Here is a 20,566-nt window from a genome sequence, read left to right as displayed (position 1 = left end):
GACGGGCACTCACCCGCCGCCCGCTGCCCGCCGCCGCTCTGCCCTGCCCCGCCGTGCCGTGCCGTGCCGTGCCAGTGCCGGGACGCGCCGCCGTTACCCCGGCAACGGCGCGCGGCGGGGCAGCGCGAGGGGGCGGGAGCGGGGTGGGGCCGGCGCGGGGCGAGACGACAAGATGGCGTCTACGGCAGCCGGGAAGCAGCGGATCCCTAAAGTGGCCAAGGTGGCCCGGGTGGCGGCTGTGAACGGGCCGGGAAGGTGGAAGGGGAAGGTGGAAGGGGAAGGGAGCGGGAGCGGGAGCGGGGAAGAAGGAGAGGCCTGGCTGGGTCCCGACCCCGGCTCGGGGCCCGAGCTCCGAGCTCGTCCTCGTCGTGACGGGAGGTTGCAGTTGCGCGTTGAAAGGGGGAAGCGCTAACCGGGCCTTTACTTCACAGGTGAAAAACAAAGCACCCGCGGAAGTCCAGATCACAGCAGAGCAGCTTTTAAGAGAGGCAAAGGAGAGAGAGCTCGAGCTTCTCCCACCACCTCCTCAGCAGAAGATCACAGATGTTGAAGAGCTAAATGATTACAAACTTCGGAAAAGGAAGGTAAAAGCAAAAAAAAAAAAAAAAAGTAATATTTCTATAAAGCACCAAAATTTTAATATGCTTATTTTAAACGGAATATGCTTAATTTAAATGGAATGTTCTTCATATTTATTACTTATGCATTTTTTATGTTTTAAAAACTAGCACTATCTTAAGAAAACTGTTACTTTTGTGTAAAAAAACTAAGTTATAAACATGTTTAACAAAATTTGGTAATACATGTTATGTGTTCAGTATGTTTCAAGCATTGCAAGGTGGGTTGCATACATGATTTGTACATAGCTTCTTCACAAATATTATGATGGTATGATGTAACATTAGCAATCTTTGTAGTAGTGCTGGTGATATTTCCATGTCAACTGTTTAAAAAAACCCACAGTGTTCACAAGCAATACTTTAGAACAGATTTTTATACTAATCATGTTTATTTTTTGACAGTTGTCTTGAAAGAACCATTTTGCATGTGAGATTTGAGGTATATTTTTTTCTTTTTTATTGAAAAGGACTGCTTTGCTTGTACAAACTTATGTACAGCTTTGTTTTGTTTTTTTCTTGGATAACTTCTGTCCTGGATCAATAGAAAGCAAAGCAAACATATTCTTAATGAACTGAAAATGTTTTCAACTCGGCTTGATCAGTTACTTTTTAGATATAGTCAACATCTAGAGACAGATTTTTTAGTTTTTTTATTTGCTTGTATGAATTGCAATAATAAGCCACCACATGTTGGCTGCGTTTGAACCGTGTTTAGCCGCATGTTTTATACCAATAGTATTGATTTTGACAGCAGCCAAACACAACACTGTCATCATTGCACTGAGCTGTGAAATTTGTCTATTACATTTGAAGCCAAAATATTAATTCCGGGGAATAATCATAAGGCAGCATGCTTTAAAGAAAAGTGTAAAACAATGTTGTATACAAATCAAAGTGGATAAACTTATGCTGGTGCATTCAAGTATATTCAGGGTCGTGCAATGACTAGATTCCATCTAACCAGGTAGTGCTGCCACTGGAATTGCTAACCAGGAGACTGAAAAAAAAGTTCACAATTTTAGTGCTCTCAGTAACTGTTCCATCAATATTTCAGGTATCAGCTTGCAGGAACTTGAGTTTAGTCCTTATCTGTATAGCAATCAACATTTCTAGCTGCTCTGTTATGCAATTTTTAGGAAGTGCTGTGTTGAGTATGTATTGTCACTACATCTATGTAGATGTAGAGATACGTAGGAGAGCACCTGAAGAGCAGCACAAAGGAATTCCAGCTGCTCCAGCCCATACATCACCTTCATCAGGGGCCCAACTTAAATGTCTCTGTGCTAAGCCATAGCATGGGGAGTCAAGAAGGGGAGTTACAGATGTACACACACCTGCAGGGCTGTGACCTCATTGGCATTACAGAGATGTGGTGGGATGGCTCTCCTGGAGCGTTGGGATGGAAGGACATGGGCTCTTTAGGAAGGACAGATAGGGGAGGTGAGGAGGGGCTGTTACCCTCTAATGTCAGTGAGCAGCTGGAGTGCCTGGAGCTCTGCCTGGGTGAGGAGCTGGTGAGGAGCTAACAGAGAGCTGATGGGTCAGGATTACAGAGAGGGTGGGTATGGGTGACATATAGTGGGAGTCTGCTACAGGCCAACTGAGCAGGAAGATGAAGCAGATGAGGCCCTCTACAGGCAGCTAGAAGCAGCCTCATGTTCGCAAGTCCAGGTGGTCCTCAGGGGGAGACTTCAACCACCCTGATACCTGTCATACAGCAGGGTGTAGGCAATCCAGGAGGTTCCTGGAATGCATTGCTGACAACTTTCTTTTCCATGTGGTAGAGGAGCCAACAAGAAGAGGTGCTATGCTAGACCTCATTCTCACCAACAAAGAGAGGCTGGTGAAACTCGAGGGCAGCCTTGGCTGCAGTGACCATGGGAAGGTGCAGTTTGGGATCCTGAGGCCAACATGGAGGGAGCACAGCAAGCTCGCTACTCTGGGCTTCAGGAGAGCACACTTTGGCCTCTTCAGGGATCTGCTTGGTGTGGAGTACGAAGGGATATGGCCCTGGAGGGAAGAGGGGCTGAGAAAGCTGGTTAATATTAAGGATCACCTTCTCCGAGCTCAGGAGTGAAATGCATCCCAACAGAGAGGAAGTTGTGCAAAAATGCCAGGAAACCTGCATGGATGAACAAGGAGTTCCTGGCCAAATTCAGACAGCAAAAGGAGGCCTACAGAGGGTGGAAGGAAGGAAGGACAGCTAGCCTGGGAGGGTTACAAAGACATTGTTTGGCAGCCAGGGATTAAGTTAGGAAAGCCAAAGTCCTGTTAGAAATAAATATGGCCACGGACATCAGGGGCAACAAGAAAGGGTTCTGTAGGTACATCAGTGATAAACAGAAGACTAGGGAAACTTTAGGCTTTCTCCAGAAGGAAACGGGAGACCTGGTCACCCAGGATAAAGGCGAAGGGTGAGGTACTCAAGGACTTTTTTGCCTCAGTCTTCACTGACAAGAGCTCCAGCCACATGGACTGGGCCCCAGCAGGCAAAGGCAGGGACTGGAAGAATGAAGAACTGAAGGGAATGAAGACACGGACTCCAAAATAGTCGAGAAATGGAGACCCTTTATTGTTCCAATGGCAGATATTACATAGCTTTCTGAGCCAGCTGCACGTGGCTAGCGTGCGTAGTTACAGACTTCTGATTGGTGCATTCCTTTTGATCACGCGTAGCCGGCTATAGGCCCATCCGAGCCTAACAACTTCTTCTCACTGGTTCCCACTTCCTCTTATTCTAGCCTGGTTACCACTCTATGCCCCTGAGTAACCTTCTTCTTAACCCTTAGTGCACCGCCATATCAATCAGCTCCAGTTTGTCACCGAACGGGTCACCCATAAAGAACCACAGAGAGTAGGAGAAGATCAGGTTCAAGACAGTCTAAGGAACCTGAAGGTGCATAAGTCTGCTGGACCTGATGATACATATCATCATATCCCTCGTGGGTCCTGAAGGAACTGGGAGATGTAGTTGCTAAGCCACTGTCTGTCATACTTGAGAGGCTGTGGCCATCTGGTGAAGTTCCCACTGACTGGAAGAGGGGAAACATAACCCCCCATTTTTAAAAAGGAAAAAGAGGAAGACCCAGGGAACTACAGGCCAGTCAGTCTCACCTCTGTGCCTGGCAAGATCATGGGGCAGATCCTCCTGGAAATTCTGCTAAGGCACCTGGAAAATAAGGAGGTGATTGGTGACAACCAACATGGCTTCACTAAGGGCAGATTGTGCTTGACAAATCTGGTGGCCTTCTACAATGGGGTTACAACATTAGTGGAGAGGGGAAGAGCACTGGGGACTGACACTGTTTAACATCTTTGTGGGTGACATGGACAGTGAAATTGAGTGCACCCTCAGCAAGTTTGCTGATGACATCAAGCTGTGTGGTGCGGTCGGCATGCTAGAGGGAACGGATGCCATTCAGAGGGACCTGTACAGGCTTGAGAGGTGGGCCTTTGTGAACCTCATGAGGTTCAACAAGGCCAAGTGCAAGGTCCTGCACCTGGGCTTGGGAAGTTGCAAGCACAAATACAGGCTGGGCGGAGAATGGATTGAGAGCAGCCCTGAGGAGAAGGACGTGGGGGGGGGGGGTTGGTTGATGAGAAGCCCAGTATCAGCCAGCAATGTGTGCTTGCAGCCCAGAAAGGCACCTATACCTTGGCCTGTACCGAAAGCAGCATGGCAGCAGGGCAAGGGAGGGGATTGTCCCCCTCTGCTCTGCTCTCGTGAGACCCCGCCTGGAGCCTGCGTTCAGCTCTGGGGCCCCAGCACAAGAAGGACATGGAAGTATTAGAACGAGTCCAGAGGAGGGCACAAAGATGATGAAGGGGCTGGAGCACCTCTGTTATGAAGCCAGGCTGAGGGAGTTGGGGTTGTTCAGCCTGGAGAGGAGAAGGCTCCAGGCAGACCTTACAGCGGCCTGCCAGTGCCTAAAGGGGGCTATAGGAGAGCTGGGGAGGGACTCTTTGTCAGGGAGTGTAGGGCCTGGACAAAGGGTAATGGCTTTAAACTAAAAGAGGGTGGATTTAGATTACATATAAGGAAGAAATTCTTTACTGTGAGAGTGGTGAGGCACTGGAACAGGATGCCCAGAGATGCTGTGGATGCTCTGTCCCTGGAAGCGTTTAAGGCCAGGTTGGACGGGGCTTTGGAAGCTCCTGGTCTGGTGGGAGGTGTCCCTGCCCGTGGTGAGGGGTTGGAAATAGTTATCTTTTAGGTCTCTTCCAACTCAAACCATTCTGTGATTCTATGCAAGACATTTAGAGTTCATTCCAGTAGTAATAATGTGTAAGCCATTTATAAAAAGATTGGTCTGCACAGAAGAATTTTTTTTACTTACAGAAATAATTTTCTTCTCAGACTTTTGAAGATAACATAAGAAAAAACAGAACTGTTATCAGTAACTGGATAAAGTACGCACAATGGGAGGAAAGCCTGAAAGAAATACAGAGGTAATTATGATATAGCTGTAGATCTGTTAAACCTCTTAAGACACATTGATAAACACTTTCAGTCTTAGAGGCATGTTAAATGCACAACTTAACTTCTCTTTGCTTTCCAGAGCCCGTTCCATTTACGAGCGTGCTTTAGATGTAGACTACAGAAATGTCACACTCTGGCTGAAATATGCAGAAATGGAAATGAAGAACCGCCAGATTAATCATGCCCGAAACATTTGGGATCGAGCCATTACCACCCTCCCTAGGGTGAACCAATTCTGGTACGTTTACAGAGAATGGAGCATTTCTTTTACCCCCAAAGACATCGTTAATTTTTTTTTATTTTGGCATCGTGCAAAAGTACATTGTCTTCTCTTTCTGCAGTTCTTCAGGCTAGCCCCAAAAGAGGTAAAGGCTTAATTTTGGAATAGTTGTATACTTTTCAAATGGTAAGAGTATCGGAGAGAAGGATATTCATGTGTCTGCATGCTGCCCATCACAACACTATAGGTGTTTCTGGAGTGCAAGTGGGGAGTAGGTGTAGAAGTCTCAGTGATGCTTTTATTAAGCACTTGAAAAATGACTGAAATTTATGTACTTACAAAGTGATCGTAAACACTTGATCTTGTTTTCCAAGGTATAAATATACTTACATGGAAGAAATGTTGGGGAATGTTGCTGGATCTCGTCAGGTGTTTGAACGTTGGATGGAGTGGCAACCAGAGGAGCAAGCCTGGCATTCCTATATTAACTTCGAGCTGAGATACAAGGAGGTGGATAGGGCACGTACCATTTATGAGAGATATATCCTTTTTAGTGCAGGGTCACTGCTACCCAAGTTTAGACTTCTTCATTTCTTGCTTGTCTATTCTGTCTCTAGGTATGTCCTAGGCTCCTTTTACTGGGGTGTGCTGGAGTAAAACACCATGCTGAGATCCAGCAGTTGGTATTACATACATGCTTAGTATATGCCTCCAAATTCAGTTAAGTGAATGGACATATCCTGCCACAGCAGTGAATATGTAAGAGCACTCATACTTCTGGCTTTTTTGCAGTTGTCATTTATTTCAGTTTTCTCCTCCTTAACCTTTTTCCTGACCCTTCTTGTCTGACTTCTATTCCTTTTTTTAAATTCAAGTGCTCAGTACTGAACATGAAGCCTTTGCATGCTCAGAGCTGTTTTGAATTCTTCCCAGTTGTGTCCCTTGTATATATCACCCATGGGAGTTGTTTCATATAGTCCGTGAGCTCACTGGGAAGAATGCAATTTGAGATGTCCGATTCAAGTGCTACTGTTTCTTTAACATAGCTCTACTTGTTATTGTTCACCCTGATGTGAAGAACTGGATCAAGTATGCTCGCTTTGAAGAGAAGCACTGTTATTTTGCTCATGCAAGGAAAGTATATGAGAGGGCAGTGGAGTTCTTTGGAGAAGACCATATGGATGAGCACCTGTATGTGGCTTTTGCAAAATTTGAGGAGAACCAGAAAGAAGTAAGACTTCCATACATCAGGCTGATACTAACTATCCCCACAAGATTTCTTTTTGAATATCAAACTCCAGGCTGCTTAACGATCATTTCAATACTTCTGTTTTTTTCCAAAACCTTTGAGGTCTTACTGTAGTCTGAGTTAAGGAATCAATTTTTTTGCCTAGCTTCTATTTGCCTTTTGGTCACATTGAGTAAATATATTCTAAGAAAGTAAGCACAAAATCTACCAAAACTGAAAACGGTGCCTTTAAATCCAATATACGTCCTCAGATTTATAAGTTTGACACTTTACATCAACTGCCTGCTTGATAAAAAGAAGAATTAGATTAGCCATGTACTTCCCAGATGCTCTTGTTGAAGTGCCCAGGCTATTTAGCAATTCAAAACATTCTCTGAACCCCAAACCACAGACCCTTAAAAATATTTTAAATATTCCAAACCTGTAAATGACTAAGTGATGATAGATTTTGGTATTTATAGATTTATTTTTTTTCCCTTCAAGTCTTACTTTTCAGGGAGATTTGTGTTAATCCTGTACTGCAACAATCGTTTACATTAAATACCACTAAAAGGTCATTGACAAACTAAAACACACATTGTGGGGTAGGAGAAGAGTTGCATTCTAAATACAATTCAAGTGATGTTTAATGTTTTCAGTTTGAAAGAGTAAGGGTGATCTACAAATACGCCTTGGATAGAATTCCAAAACAGGATGCTCAAAATCTCTTCAAAAATTACACCATCTTTGAGAAGAAGTTTGGAGATAGAAGGGGAATTGAAGACATCATTGTCAGCAAGAGAAGATTCCAGTATGAAGAGGAGGTGAAGGTATGTATTACAGATATTCACTGGGCTCATCATACATCCACCTGCTGCTTAAGGGAAGCAAGTGTCTCATGATAGGAAGGCTGGCTTTTTATTATATTTATTATATTACCTATGGTACTTCAGCCAAAAAAGATCCCAAGAAATGTGAAGACAGAATTCCATCCACAGGTGAGAGAACAATACTCGTGTTCACTGCTCTTTCATTTCTGCAGTCTAATGTAGATGGTGGAGCCAAAGTTTTTGATTGCACTGAGAACTCATTACCCTTCACAATTTAGCTTGTAACTTATTCCTTCACTTCTGTTATGCAGTAACGTTTACTCATTCATGCAGAAATACCTTTTTATAAGGAAACAGATGTGCCACACCTGTCTATTGTTCACCAAATTATTGAATACTGCATATTTCTTCATTTCCTCTTCTCATACTTTGGTTTGCCTTCACAATGAACGTTTGTAGGTAAAAAAAAACAAACAAACAGAGAAATAATGACACTTAACTGACCTTAACCCCCCTCCCCCCCTCAAAACCTCTAGCTCTAGCATACCGGAGACTGACAATTTTTACTAATATTTCAATGATTAGTTTTAAAAGAGAAGTTCTACATAGAAACTGTAAGCAAAGGAACAAGTTTTGTTATTTTCAGTTACTGAAATTTCTTTTCCATTTCTCTGCTCCCATCTTTCTGAAAGGCAAATCCACATAATTATGATGCATGGTTTGACTACTTAAGGTTAGTTGAAAGCGATGCAGATGCAGAGACTGTCCGAGAAGTGTATGAAAGAGCCATTGCCAACGTTCCTCCAATTCAAGAGAAGAGACACTGGAAGAGATATATTTATCTTTGGATTAACTATGCATTATATGAAGAGCTGGAAGCAAAGGCAAGTAGTAATTCTAAGTCTTTCTTTCCCAGGTATTTTCCTTACACTAAATAGCTACAGATAAGTTAATACAAAAAAAAAAAGTTTTGTCATTTGCTACATGATTTGCTATTTAAATCTTTCCCCCTATACACAGACACACTTGTATTTGTGTGTAACGTCTCCCTTACATGGGAGACAAGTATTTAAGCTTCACTAGGTATTTCGTTTATCAGTCATATAACATAAAATTACAAATACAATGGTATTACAAGTAGTATAACAAAACTATTTGTGAAGTTTTGTGAAGCAGTTAAATTCTTGCTACAGTGGCCTTTCGAGACTTTGTCTACCTTGTTATCAGTCATGTAACATAGCTGTGCTTTATTTCATAAAATCATAGTTCAGTGTCTGGTAAAAGGAAAAAAGATTTTTTTCACCCTAAATGCAACACTACTGGTTTAATTGTATCATTCTTAATGAGGAACCTTGTTTCAAAAGACTTACTGACCCTCAGAAGTTACCATCTTTGAATTGTGCACACAGATATGTAGAAAAATGTATACATATTTTTAAGTATATATGATTCTAAACTCCTGTGCTTAAAAATACTGTTCTGCATTTGGTAATCACTGCGTGATATAAAACTGTAATTACTGTAGCATAATCTGAGTAGTGAATGAAGTATTTAGTTTTGCCTGTTCTTACAGGATCCAGAGCGAACCAGACAAGTTTATCAGGCATGTATTGAGCTCATTCCCCACAAGAAGGTATGGCTCCTTCAAGTTCATATAAAGTCTTGGATTAAAAACCTTAGGACCGAGATCCTTTAGTTTTCTCCCCCTACTTCTTTCCACTATTTCCTGGTTCAGAAGTCCCTTAAATTGTCTTTAATCAGGCATACTGTAGAAAGCAAGGCTGAGGTGCATAAGCCCCTCCAAAATGCTACTAGCACATTTCTGAAGACCCTGCTCAAGAACAAGGGAGGTATTTATCCATGGTTTTAAGTAGACTCCCTTCCAGTTTCGTAAAGGTAATTTTCCAAAATCCATAGTGTCTCCCCCCTTCCCATTTATGGCATTAGGTGTCTGTAACTTGCATCATCACTGGGAAACAGTAGGCTACACACTGATGTCAGGTTTCCTCATAAAGACATGAAATTGGTGTTTCATCAGTATTTTTAAGTGATCAAGAATGCTATAAAAAGCTGAAATATCACATACTTAGAGGACACTTCAGTGCTGTTAAATGGTAGAAGATTCTTCTATCTCTTCTTTTCCCTTACTTTACTCCTCAAGTTAGTTCTTTCATACCTGTTCTCAACCTGTTTGTTTGCAGTCTCTGCAAAATATCTGTTAGTCAATTTTATGTAGAGTTACCACTTTTTATAGTAACTGTTTCTAATTGTTTACCTGGTCCCAGCTGAGGGAGGTACATTTCATAAACCATCATTAGAGTTTATATCCTCCGTTACAGTCTTCAAGACATGACTTTCCGACTTTTTGGTGTTGTTTTTTTTTTTTCCTTTTTTTTTTCCTAGTGAATTTTAACTAAAATATCTGCGTGGCCAAACCTTGAAAACAATTAACCAATGCATTGCTTTGGAATGTCAAGAAATCTTAGTTCCCTGTACTTAGTCCTTCTCTAATGTGTTATTCGTCACATCATATGAGTATCAACTAGGTGGATTAGTGTTAATCTGTAATAATTAAGAGTCGATTAGCAATTTTTTTTTTCAGTAATAGCTGATATTTTATCAATCAGTTGATTGTTTTACTGTTTTCTTCCTTGGAGAGACTTCTGTCCTGGCTATTTTTACTTTCCATCCGTGGTACAGTAAATTGTCTTGGTGTAGAGAGTTTGTTTTGGGTTGCAGTCTCTCATCTTTTTCAGCAGGAAAACACAGAAGTCAAATGCAACTAACTGCAGTAGCAGTAATGTGTCTCTGTATGTAGACAGTGATGATTTTTAATGAACATGTGCGGAATTAATTGCTAAGCTTCCAACCCAGCCATCACATTGTTCTTTTTCTTTCAGTTTACATTTGCCAAAATATGGCTGCTGTATGCACAATTTGAAATACGACAGAAAAATCTTCCACTTGCCAGAAGAGCGTTGGTAAGCTTTGGTTAATTCCATAATTGACTTTACTAACTAATAGTAACAAGGGAATGGCATAAAAAGATCTTAAATTGTCCTTTATAAATAACTGTACTAATCCACTTAAATAAAGCATCCTAGAAAATCCGCAGGGACCAGTATTTACTGTCATGTATGATTTAAAAAGAAGCATAGCTTGATACGATAAATTAGCCACGGACTGAAATGAATACATCTTTCCCGTTTCAGCTGACAAAATGTACATCTTAATACAAGGGTACCCAAATAAGCTTAGTACACTTGAAACTTTTTAACCGCTGATGATTTGTTTGAACGATCCTTGTACTAACAATAGCTGTTTAAAAACCCAAATCAGTAGGATTTTTTTGACTCTCAGAAATTCAGACTTGCATGATAGATTAAGTCCCAGCTACCTGGTTGCTGACAGAAGCAATCATGGGGACTTTGGGGCAGCACAAGAGCTTCTGCTCAGAATTCACTACCATGTCAGAGTATGATGGAATGCATTTTGGCAGAAAAACCTTCTAAAACGAAAAATTTGCTTTCCCCTCGGTTCAGATATTCTCAATAATTTGGGTGACTGTTAGGAATTTGGAGAGAAAGTTAGTAATGGTAGCAGTTGAGGTGGCTTGACTTTAAAGAGGAAATTGATCGTATACATGTCGCAACAATGATAAGATTATAAATGTGAATGGCCCTCTGTAGCTGACACTAGATCAAGTTTACTCTCTAATGTGCTAATAAAACTTTGTCTGTTGAGCTGGGCTCCTGCCCTTGGCCAGAAAAAAAAACAAAAACAGAGGGATTAAGTCCACTGTAAGACTGTTAATGTCTCCCTGCAGGAGAGGACAACCATCTGTCTTGAAGCACACTTCTGTTCTAGCTTAGTTTAAGATACTTGCAAATTACCTTAGTCACCAATCAGCATCCTGCTTCCAGCCATTTTTTTTTTTTTTTTTTTTTTTTTTTTAGGCATGATAGTTTTAGTATATTCTGGAAAGGCTGTTTTGGTCTCTCTGGAAAACCACAGTTTCCTCAGTTTGTTTTAGACTTCTCTTTTGCTGGTCTTTTCCCTATTGTTGTTTAATTTCTGTTGTTTAGTTTGACAGACCTTTTTTTAGTAGGTTACTTTGCGTATCTTTCAAACCAGCTTTTGTTGGTGCAGCCATCATCTTTTTTTGGGGGGGGATTGGACCTAGATTTGGCATGCAGTTAACCTTGCTTTTGCAGTAAGTTGATTTTGAACCACCTCTTTGGCAAGAAGCCTTGCTTCTGTCCTGAGGTGAGTATCTAGGTCTCACACTGTCACCATGCAGAAGAACAGGTCCATCTCCTGACCCTGAAGCTCTTGTCAGCATGCAGGCAGTACATTGTTATGCCTTATTTTTCACTGGCTGCAGATGTTGCATGGATTCTTTGTTTTCATAGGGTTTGAGAGATGCTGGGACTTGGAGACAGTTGCCAGGACAGGCTGAAGCCTGTGCTGCTTAAGAAATAGTAATGGGGTGGGCTATGGGGAAGAACCAAGCATATTTTGAAACAGAAAATGCATTTTTAGAGCTGGAGAGGCCTAACGGTGGCCAAATCAATATTTCAGAGTTGTGGTTTCCTCCGTTTTTGTTAAGTACCAAGATAGGCAATGTGTAGTGAAGTTCTGCAGGAGAATTGCATTAAGGGAAGTTGGTCTCAAATTACTTACTCATACCACCTTGAAGGAGCAGAGGTTCCAGTGCCTAATAAATAATACTTGTCTTCAGAAATGTGTCAGAGTGAAGCTCACTATATACATGTCACAGGCGTGGTCAGTCTTAACTATTGCTTCAAAAGATGCCCAAATTAAAAATCAGAAACTGCTTTCTTGTGGCTTGGTACTTGTGGCTGAGGACAGGCAGTTTTGTTCAGATGCTGAAGCATATCAAAACAAATTCGGTTTAAACTTTCTTCTCCAGCTATCCATCACTGTAAGTCAGCGGTCAGGTAATGTGGACAATTCTCTATGTAATGATGCATAGCACTGGTAGTCCAGGAGACGGTTTCTCTTGGTATAATTTGTTTTATAAGATACTTCAGAACTACTTACCTGAAGACTGGCACAGACTGGTACTGTGCTTTCTTCAGCTTTTGATGCAAGATGAAGCGTTCATTTGTTGAGCCACGGTGAGATTCAATTAATACTTCATGGGAAGTTGATGTTACTTAAAAGTGTGTAACCAGTCAGAAAGTTTTCTATTTTCAGGTTTTTGTTGATGTTTTATGTATGCACACTCATTTTGCAGACAGTGATTAGATTTCATATTAGCCCTGACCAGTGTCTTAAAACAGACTCTGCTCAAAAATGCATTTCAGTTAAATACCAAACAGTAAAAAGTTGTTTAGAAATAGCAGTGTGGTGGGTTTTTTCGGTTTTTTTTTTTTTTCCTCCTCCTTGGCAATATCTCTTAAGTGTTTTTTGGCTTTTGGCTTCTTAACAGGGAACATCCATAGGTAAATGTCCAAAAAACAAACTTTTTAAAGGCTATATTGAACTGGAGTTACAACTGCGAGAATTTGATCGTTGCCGAAAGCTGTATGAAAAATTCCTGGAATTTGCACCAGAAAACTGCACATCATGGATTAAATTTGCTGAACTGGAGACCATCCTTGGTGATATTGACAGAGCCCGTGCAATATATGAATTGGCTATTGGCCAGCCCCGGCTAGACATGCCAGAGGTAAGGGGGAAGATGAACTTAACATTTGAGTAATTTTAAGGTATTTGTTACATAGTGTAGCTAATTAAAATGTAAATGATCTAACAGCTTGAACAGAACATCTTACCATCGCAGCCTAGCCTGTGTCTCATTAATGTAGCATCTGTTTCTTAGCAGGGTACACGGGACTATAAAACCCATGACAAAGAATGGAGAGAAAAACATGCTTATAGGAGTAAGCTAAATGGATTATGTGGGCAAGATTTCATATTACTTAGTCTTAATCTTAGCTAATACAGTGAATTAATACTCAGATCTCTGAAATTCATTTTTACAATGTTCATGTTTATCCATGCTCCTCCACTGAAAACTTTTTTTTTTTTGGCATTATCTCAGTGTTACATACAGGGTTATTTGAAGAGGCTGTGAACGTAAGGGGAGACTTCTGTTTTGCAGGTTCTTTGGAAATCCTACATTGACTTTGAAATTGAGCAAGAGGAGTATGAAAAAACAAGAAATCTTTACCGCAGATTACTTCAACGGACACAGCATGTTAAGGTACCCAGGATACAGAATTGGGCTTGAATTGAGTCCATGGTTGATGGAAAGCCTTGACTGCCTGGCTGTCTGAAATCAACTGAGAATCTAAGTTCAGTCTCATGCCAGTGGTATTAAAAGGAAAAAAAAAATTCTAACTTTCCTATAACAAAAGGAATATCTTATATGAAAGAAGACTTTGTAGAAGCTTTGGAAAGCAGCCCTCTTCCTGCTGAATTGCTTTGTAATTTTAGATGCTAAAACATTGGAAAGAAAAATTGGTTGTGATTTTCATCGTGTAATTTGGTGCTGTCATTTGACTGAATTCAAACAGATTTATCATGACCTAAAATAAGTGCAAGAGGTTTGTCAAAGTTGCTTATGTGAATATTCTGTCTTGTCAAAATGAGGTAAATATCACACGTGAAACAAACATGAAATTTCTGGGTATCTGCTTATAAAAAAAAAAAGTACTTTAGACTTGCATTGATATTTCCTTTTTTGGTTGCTTTGTTTTCTTTTAAACTATCACTTAACCTGTCATTTTTGTAAGACTTTAGGATGGAAGTTTCATCTTGATTTTTGTTTTTTCTGCCACAGGTATGGATCAGCTTTGCACAGTTTGAACTATCTGCTGGAAGGGAAGAGAGTTTGTCAAGATGTCGGCAGATTTATGAAGAGGCTAATAAGGCAATGCGAAACTGTGAGGAGAAAGAGGAGAGAGTCATGCTTCTGGAATCCTGGAAGAACTTTGAAGAGGAATTCGGAACTGATACCACCAAAGAGAGAATAGAAAAACTTATGCCTGAAAAAATAAAGAAGAGGAGAAAACTGCAGGCTGAAGATGGGGTAAGAGGAAACATAATGCAAGTACCCTTTCTGAATTCTTGATTGCGTTATGCTGAGATCTGATACTCATGACAAATTCAGCAGTGATGGGTGCTCTAACTGCATACCAGTATTACTGCTCTGATCGAAGACAAGCATTGTCCTGAAATACACACTGCTAAGCTCCTTGCTCTTCAGCAGGCCAGGCAAATGAAACTAGCTGTAGGTAGAACTATACTGACAGTGTTTGTTTCGTAACTTGGCAAGCTGTTCATCACATCTGCTTGTTTGTTATGCACAGCAGAAGTAGTACAGTCTCGCACCCATTCAGCTTACTGGTTTTAGCTGCTATGGATGTTGTAACAAACATGAATTTTAATTTTATCTCATTTTTATGCTTATTAGAAGCATCTTCTAATAGCTAACATTAACATGCAAATTAAACCTGCTTTCTTTTTTTTTTTCCCCTAGTCTGATGCTGGCTGGGAGGAGTATTATGATTATATTTTCCCAGAAGATACTGCCAATCAGCCTAATCTCAAACTACTTGCAATGGCTAAACTCTGGAAGAAACAGCAACAGGAGAGTGAAGCTGCAGAAATGGATCCAGACAAAGACATTGATGAAAGCCAACCTTAATAGGTTGCCTTCCCCTGTTCCTTTTCTTGGGTGTTGTACAGTATTTTCATTGGCGATGAATAAATGTGCTTGAAGGGTTTTACTATTTTTGACTTCAGAGAAATTTTTTTTTGAAAAAAAAAAAGCACTGTATTGGAGGTGATTCTCTGTTATGGTGTCTTATTTCTAGCAACTGAAAGGCATTGTCCTGAGGCAAGTACAGGAATCTGCAGCTATTACCACCAGTCTGAGAACTGTAAGAAGTGGACAGCAGCTTTGTTTTTAGGACAAGACTGACTGTTCTCAGGCTCCTAGAAAACGTCCCAGTCAGTACTGTACAGGGATACCAACTTGCCAAGACAACAGATCTAATTTCTTTAATGAGAAAGATGTCTTCAATTCATTCCTCATTTGATTTTTTTTTTCCAGTAGTTCTGTAAAATATGTATGATCATGTGGATAGTTGAAAATAATACATGCTGTTGATTGCAATCTGTTCAACTTCCTACCAAAGTCAGCTTTTATCCCAGAAAACTATTCAGGACGGACAATAATAGAAACTAAATATACTGAAACTAACCCCTGAAAGACAATTCTATAGAAATTAGTGCCAAAAATATTGTATATATTACATAATAGAGATATTTAGATAAACATATTGGCAACATATTTTATAGTAAATTACCTATTGGAAATAAAGTTGAAGCAACATAAGCAGGCTTCTCATTGTTACTTTTTGTACTTCAGAGGGAAAAAGCAATGAGCAGAAGATTTTCATAAAGTCTTGGGGGGAGTCTTTTTTTTTTTTTTTTTCTAATTCATCAGTACAATAGAAAATGCTCTTGTTCACGGCCAGGAGAGGTCCAGAAAGGTTATGCAGAGGAAGGTCCCATGTGGCCCTGGGTGGTGTTCAAGGGCAGGAGAGCCCAGGTGGTTTCCCCTGACCCTGCCCACTAAGAGGCCTGGGCCTGGTTCCAGTGCTAGCTGGTGGCAATTACAGTGATTAGGCTTTTACCCCTGCAGAGCCATTTTGGAAGGCTGATGGGAGATGGGATGCACCTGGCCAAGGAGAGCAAAGCCTTATTTGCCTGCAGGCTGGCCAATCCAGTGAGGAAAGTGGCTTTAAATTAGGAATGGGAGGTAGCAGCTGGAGGTGGTGGGTGTCAGGTGGGAGACTCAGGGTGATAGGATGTGTTTGCTGGGGATGTACCCCCAAACATGGGAATGCTGAGAGGATGGAGTTGGGGATGTGCTTCCCTTGCCCTTGGAGTGTCTGCTGGAGTGGGTGCCTATCTGAAGTGCTCGCAGGATGAGTCTGTGCAATCCTCTGCTTACCCTGGTAAGTCCTTCCAGCCCTGTTTTGTCCCACATTCAGTGATATTATTTTATGCAGCTGGCTGACCAGCAAGGAAAAGTCTTGCTCATACAGTCTTGTCCTTGGGTTACTTGTTAATCATCATTCTTCTTAGGTAAAATTAGATGTTTGGGTTTTCTTATCAGCCATATAAGTTTATACAGTCTCTCTTAAAGCCTGATTATTGAGTGTGTGTGCTTTTGTTTGCTTTGATAATTTCAGTGCAACTGCTGGCTGTGATGCTGATGTATGTTTGTGCCAATTCTTTCTTGTGAAATCTTCCTAAAAGCTTGCACAGTAAATCAGTATTGTTTGTAAAACCAACCATATTGTATTGATATACAAGGTAAAATCTAGCTTATCTAAATTTATACTGGCTTTTATGCCTTCTGGGCTTTAATTTTGCCAGTAGTCTTTAAATTTTTCAGTGGGAGGCAGCTGCTGTAGTCCAACTGTGTCCCGGCAGCCGAGCACAGCTCTCAGCTGGCCAGGCGTGCTGGGGCACCAGGCGGCAGCAGAGACGCTTCGTCTTGAGGCTTTCTGCTCGAGTGCAAGTCTCAGGGCTCTGTTCTTACAGACTGGGAAATACTGGGTGATCTGCGTCCTGGGGCTTGTGCATAGCTTGAAACGTTTGAAACGTACTTGAGATGTAATGGGAACAGCTAAAGAAATCTCTTCTGCAGTAGTTTTTCCTTAAAATTGTGGATTGCTGATTTTGAAAGAGATTTTTGGCGCATGCACGTTTTTTCTGCTGGCAGAGAGCAGAGGAGAAGAGGGTCAGTAGGGCAGCTGTGACTTCTAGGGCTTGCTGGCTGAGTCCTTGGGCTTCACAAATGCGTGCGTACTAATTGTAGCTAAAAATCTGAAATGTTTACTGTCTTCTGGATAAAGCTCTCCTGTTTTGCACACCTTATCTCAAGCCTATTAAAGATTTTTCTCAAAAATATTTGTAAGAGAAGCTGAATGCAGCAATGTTATGGTGAAAACTGACTTTTCAAGCTCTTTGCTGAATGCTGGGGCGATGTTTGCTTTGTCTTAAAGACAGAAGCTGAATGAAGAACACCAGATAAAAAGAGGAGCGAGCTGCTCCTTGTGTGGGTGTTATGGAGCACAGGTGTTTCTGGTCACTTAGACTCACACCATTCTCCTTTTCCTGCTCCATGCGTGAGCCAGGAAGAAGCAAAACATCGGGTGCATGGCTGCTGTTTGGAGGCAGGTCAGGGTGTGTGGGCTGGCCTGGCAGCAGGGTGGGGTGCACCAAGCTGGGAGTTTGCCTGCCCGCCCTGCCCTTGGAAGCACAGTGGTGCTGGTCTCTCTCCAGGCAGCCTGCTGCAGTGCCTGGCCGCTTTGCTTTTGGACCAGCCATCGTGGAAAACCATGCAAGCCTTGTACAATGGGACACGTGCTGGGCTGTTGTCTTTCTGGTGGCCACAGGGAATTTGTTTCCTGTTTGCTGCTGATTTGCTTACATGAGGGAGGACACGGTGCCTCTTCTTCCTGAGTGTGAATTGTCACAAGTGTCACCTGAATTGTGCAAGGTGCTCCTCTGAGCCCAGACCAGTGGTCACTTTGTGTCAGTGTCTGTCCTCTTGCCTGCTCTGCCAGTCCTGTTCACCACCTTGCTGTTACAAGACTGGGGGTGCTGAGCCTCCTGGCCCCCTCCGGAGGTCTCAGGGAAGCTTTGCTCCACAGTTTTGCCTGTGGGTGCTTCCTGGAGGCACAGAGAGCAGGCCTGCACAGAGAAGCAAGAGGGAGGTGTGGAAGTGGCATCTCCAAACCCTTCCACTTCTCCACCCCGTAGCCCTGGGCCTTCCAGAGCTGTTCCTCATGCAGTTTCTCTCAACCTGGGTGTTGGGGACTCAGCTTCACCTGTCCTGGCCAGGAGACACCTGTGCAGGGAGCAGAGTGCCGGGCATGCTGGCCACCCATGGTGCTCTCCCTGTTTCCCTCCTTGGAACAGTGATGAGACTGTGCAGGCTTAATGGGCTGCCACCTTGTTTATTCCATGGGGGGGTTATCCCACAGAAAGCTAAACAAAGCACATCTGGTAAAGAAATTTCTCTAATGATTGTGCAGTCAAACACTGCCGGGCTCAAAGCGTGTATTTCTCTTTGACGCTATGTACAAACACAGGGATGAGTGTGTACCTGAACTTCAGGCTCTCTTAGTAATTGTTCTGTGATGTTCTTCCCTGCACACGAACTCCATGTCTGTATGAAGAACTTGGTTATAACAGGCTTTGATGCCTCTTCTGACACGATTGCCTCTGGGGCAGAGGGCTGCTGGGGAGAGCTGGCGGTGAAAGGAACATGGGCTGTGTCCCAGCTGGGCTCTGGGGAGCGATGCTCGCGGGTTTCCTCCTTGCAGGTTGGATGCAGCAAGTCTCTTTATCATCGTGTATATGTATAATTCATATAATGCATATGTATAAGATTCTGAATAATTTCAGCAGAATTCCTCTGCTAGTGATAAGGAGGAATGCAAGAACTCGCGTGCATTTTTAGTAAGTGAGGGAACTTGCTGATAAAGTGTATTGATAATGCAGTGGTGGCTTTTATACAGCCTCCTCTATCTTAATTTGTATGGATGACATATCATTAGATGTCTTTATTTCATCCTTATATTGAAATAATGTTTGTATCCTGGCAAGTCATAGCCCTGATAATAGCAATTTACAGTTTGCAAGGATTATTATTTTTTGGTAGATATAAAGAGCTCTTATGCTGGTGAAGAACTGCCTGCTTGATTAAACAGGTAGGGCTGGCTTCTGTTAGGTTAAGAGAGAGCTAACATTTCAGCTGCACTAGATGGGAGGTAATTTAGAGGAGATTGATGCCACCTTTGCAGTTCCCTACACCCTGGTGGATGGTAACTGCAGAAGTGGAAAACTGACTTGTGCAATTTAAAGTTTGCTTTGAAAAGATTTTTTTGTTGTTGTTATTCTACCTTTGTCTCACTGCTGCAGCCCCTTGCCTTGTCCTCCCCAAGGTAAGTGGCTTTTCTTCCAGGTGTCCCCAGGACACTGGGGTGCTCTCCCCTGTCCTGAGCTCTGAGCTTCTTAGCCATTCCTGCATCTTTGAGATGCAAAGTGCTCAAGGCTGTACCCAGGCTCAGCTTTGTGTTTCCCAGATGCTTCCCCTGCTTCCCCACTCTTTCCCTACTAGAGAATGCATCTGACCTCCTGCAGGCTTCTGTGTTTTGCACTGCTCTGAAGAGTAAGGCTGAAATGGTTATAACACATGTCAAAGCGATGTTGCACTAGATTACAGTGTGCATCAAGAAACTGAGGTGGCGGCTCTGGTAGAGGCTATAATGTCATCTGTCTTCTCCCTGATGGAGAGCTACACTGTCAGTGTCTGAGCATCTGTCTCCAGAGATGCTCCTGAGCACCAGCCCCTGCACTGATGCCTCCCCCACATGCATAAAACTGTCCCTTCCACACAGCAGATGTGGCCACAACTGTCTCCCATGGGACTATTGAAGATGCCTGAGTTTGACTGAAAGAGGACGCGCTTCAGTAGATGCCTCCAGGCCCAGCTTCAGTGTGTCAGACGCCTGTTACTGCAGCACGCTTCTGTGCTGCTTGGCTGGTGGAGTCACTGAATCCACAGCATGAGATGGGGATGGCTTATAACCCTGGTCTTCCTCAGCTGCACAAGTTGTAGAAGCCCATCAATTCTGCATGCCTGAATTCAGGGCCAGGTTTCTGTGAACAACCAGGTATTGTGGCTAATGGCAACCTGTCCTCCTGTGCTGCTGGCCTGGTTTCAGGAGCACTGCAGGCCCCATGGCTGGAGTGTGGATGTGAGGAAATGAGGATGGGGTGGCAGTGGAGAGGCTTGGTCCAGTGACTATCATGTGCTGAGGCTGTGGGGAGACAGCTGCAAGGAGGCTGGAGGGATGAGGAGCCCATCAGTAACTTCCATCGTGCTGAAGACAAAGGTGTGGGTTATGAACTTCAGGCAGACTTTCCTGGGAAATCAGTGTGTGTGGAAGGGGAGGAGGTCTGCAGATGTTCTCAGCAGCCACAGACCTGACTGTGAGGATGGAGTAGGAAAAGGCAGTCAGCAATCTCTATGAAGAGAGTTCTATACAAAAACACAAATTTTGGGTAGAATCTGGCATCATCAACCAAACTTCTTCCTGTTACATGAGATGTGGGAAGGAGCCTGAGCTG

General features: G+C 42.6%; 3 protein-coding genes across 5 annotated transcripts in view; 2 read left to right on the top strand and 1 right to left on the bottom strand.

Moving 5' to 3' along the window:
* Positions 1 to 115, bottom strand: part of CFAP61 (cilia and flagella associated protein 61) — a 111,733-nt gene extending 111,618 nt beyond the window's left edge. Inside the window, exon 1 of the mRNA XM_083832278.1 lies at positions 14 to 115. The gene's annotated coding sequence lies outside the window, so the exon portion shown is untranslated. The remainder of the gene's footprint in view (positions 1 to 13) is intronic.
* CRNKL1 (crooked neck pre-mRNA splicing factor 1) lies at positions 81 to 15,749 on the top strand. Of its 3 annotated transcripts, none has more exons than XM_083832287.1 (14): positions 81 to 220; positions 432 to 584; positions 4,978 to 5,069; positions 5,180 to 5,338; positions 5,695 to 5,861; positions 6,373 to 6,551; positions 7,208 to 7,378; positions 8,071 to 8,262; positions 8,952 to 9,011; positions 10,279 to 10,359; positions 12,834 to 13,073; positions 13,509 to 13,610; positions 14,190 to 14,438; positions 14,889 to 15,749. In XM_083832287.1, exons 1-14 carry the CDS (start codon positions 173 to 175, stop codon positions 15,054 to 15,056), a joined length of 2,061 nt encoding a protein of 686 aa, XP_083688413.1. In that variant the 5' UTR covers positions 81 to 172; the 3' UTR covers positions 15,057 to 15,749. The 3 variants fall into 3 exon arrangements, with proteins under 3 accessions (XP_083688413.1, XP_083688415.1, XP_083688414.1); XM_083832289.1 differs by having other exon boundaries at positions 146 to 220; positions 4,960 to 5,069; XM_083832288.1 differs by having other exon boundaries at positions 156 to 255.
* Positions 15,750 to 15,877: 128 nt separating this feature from the next.
* RIN2 (Ras and Rab interactor 2) overlaps positions 15,878 to 20,566 on the top strand; it is a 349,998-nt gene continuing 345,309 nt past the window's right edge. Inside the window, exon 1 of the mRNA XM_083832276.1 lies at positions 15,878 to 16,374. The gene's annotated coding sequence lies outside the window, so the exon portion shown is untranslated. The remainder of the gene's footprint in view (positions 16,375 to 20,566) is intronic.

The sequence above is a fragment of the Anser anser genome, assembly GCF_964211835.1.
Source record: "Anser anser genome assembly, chromosome: 3".
Taxonomy (NCBI): domain Eukaryota; kingdom Metazoa; phylum Chordata; class Aves; order Anseriformes; family Anatidae; genus Anser; species Anser anser.
Note: the sequence above shows the minus strand (reverse complement) of the source record. Positions and strands in the feature narration are given on the sequence as shown.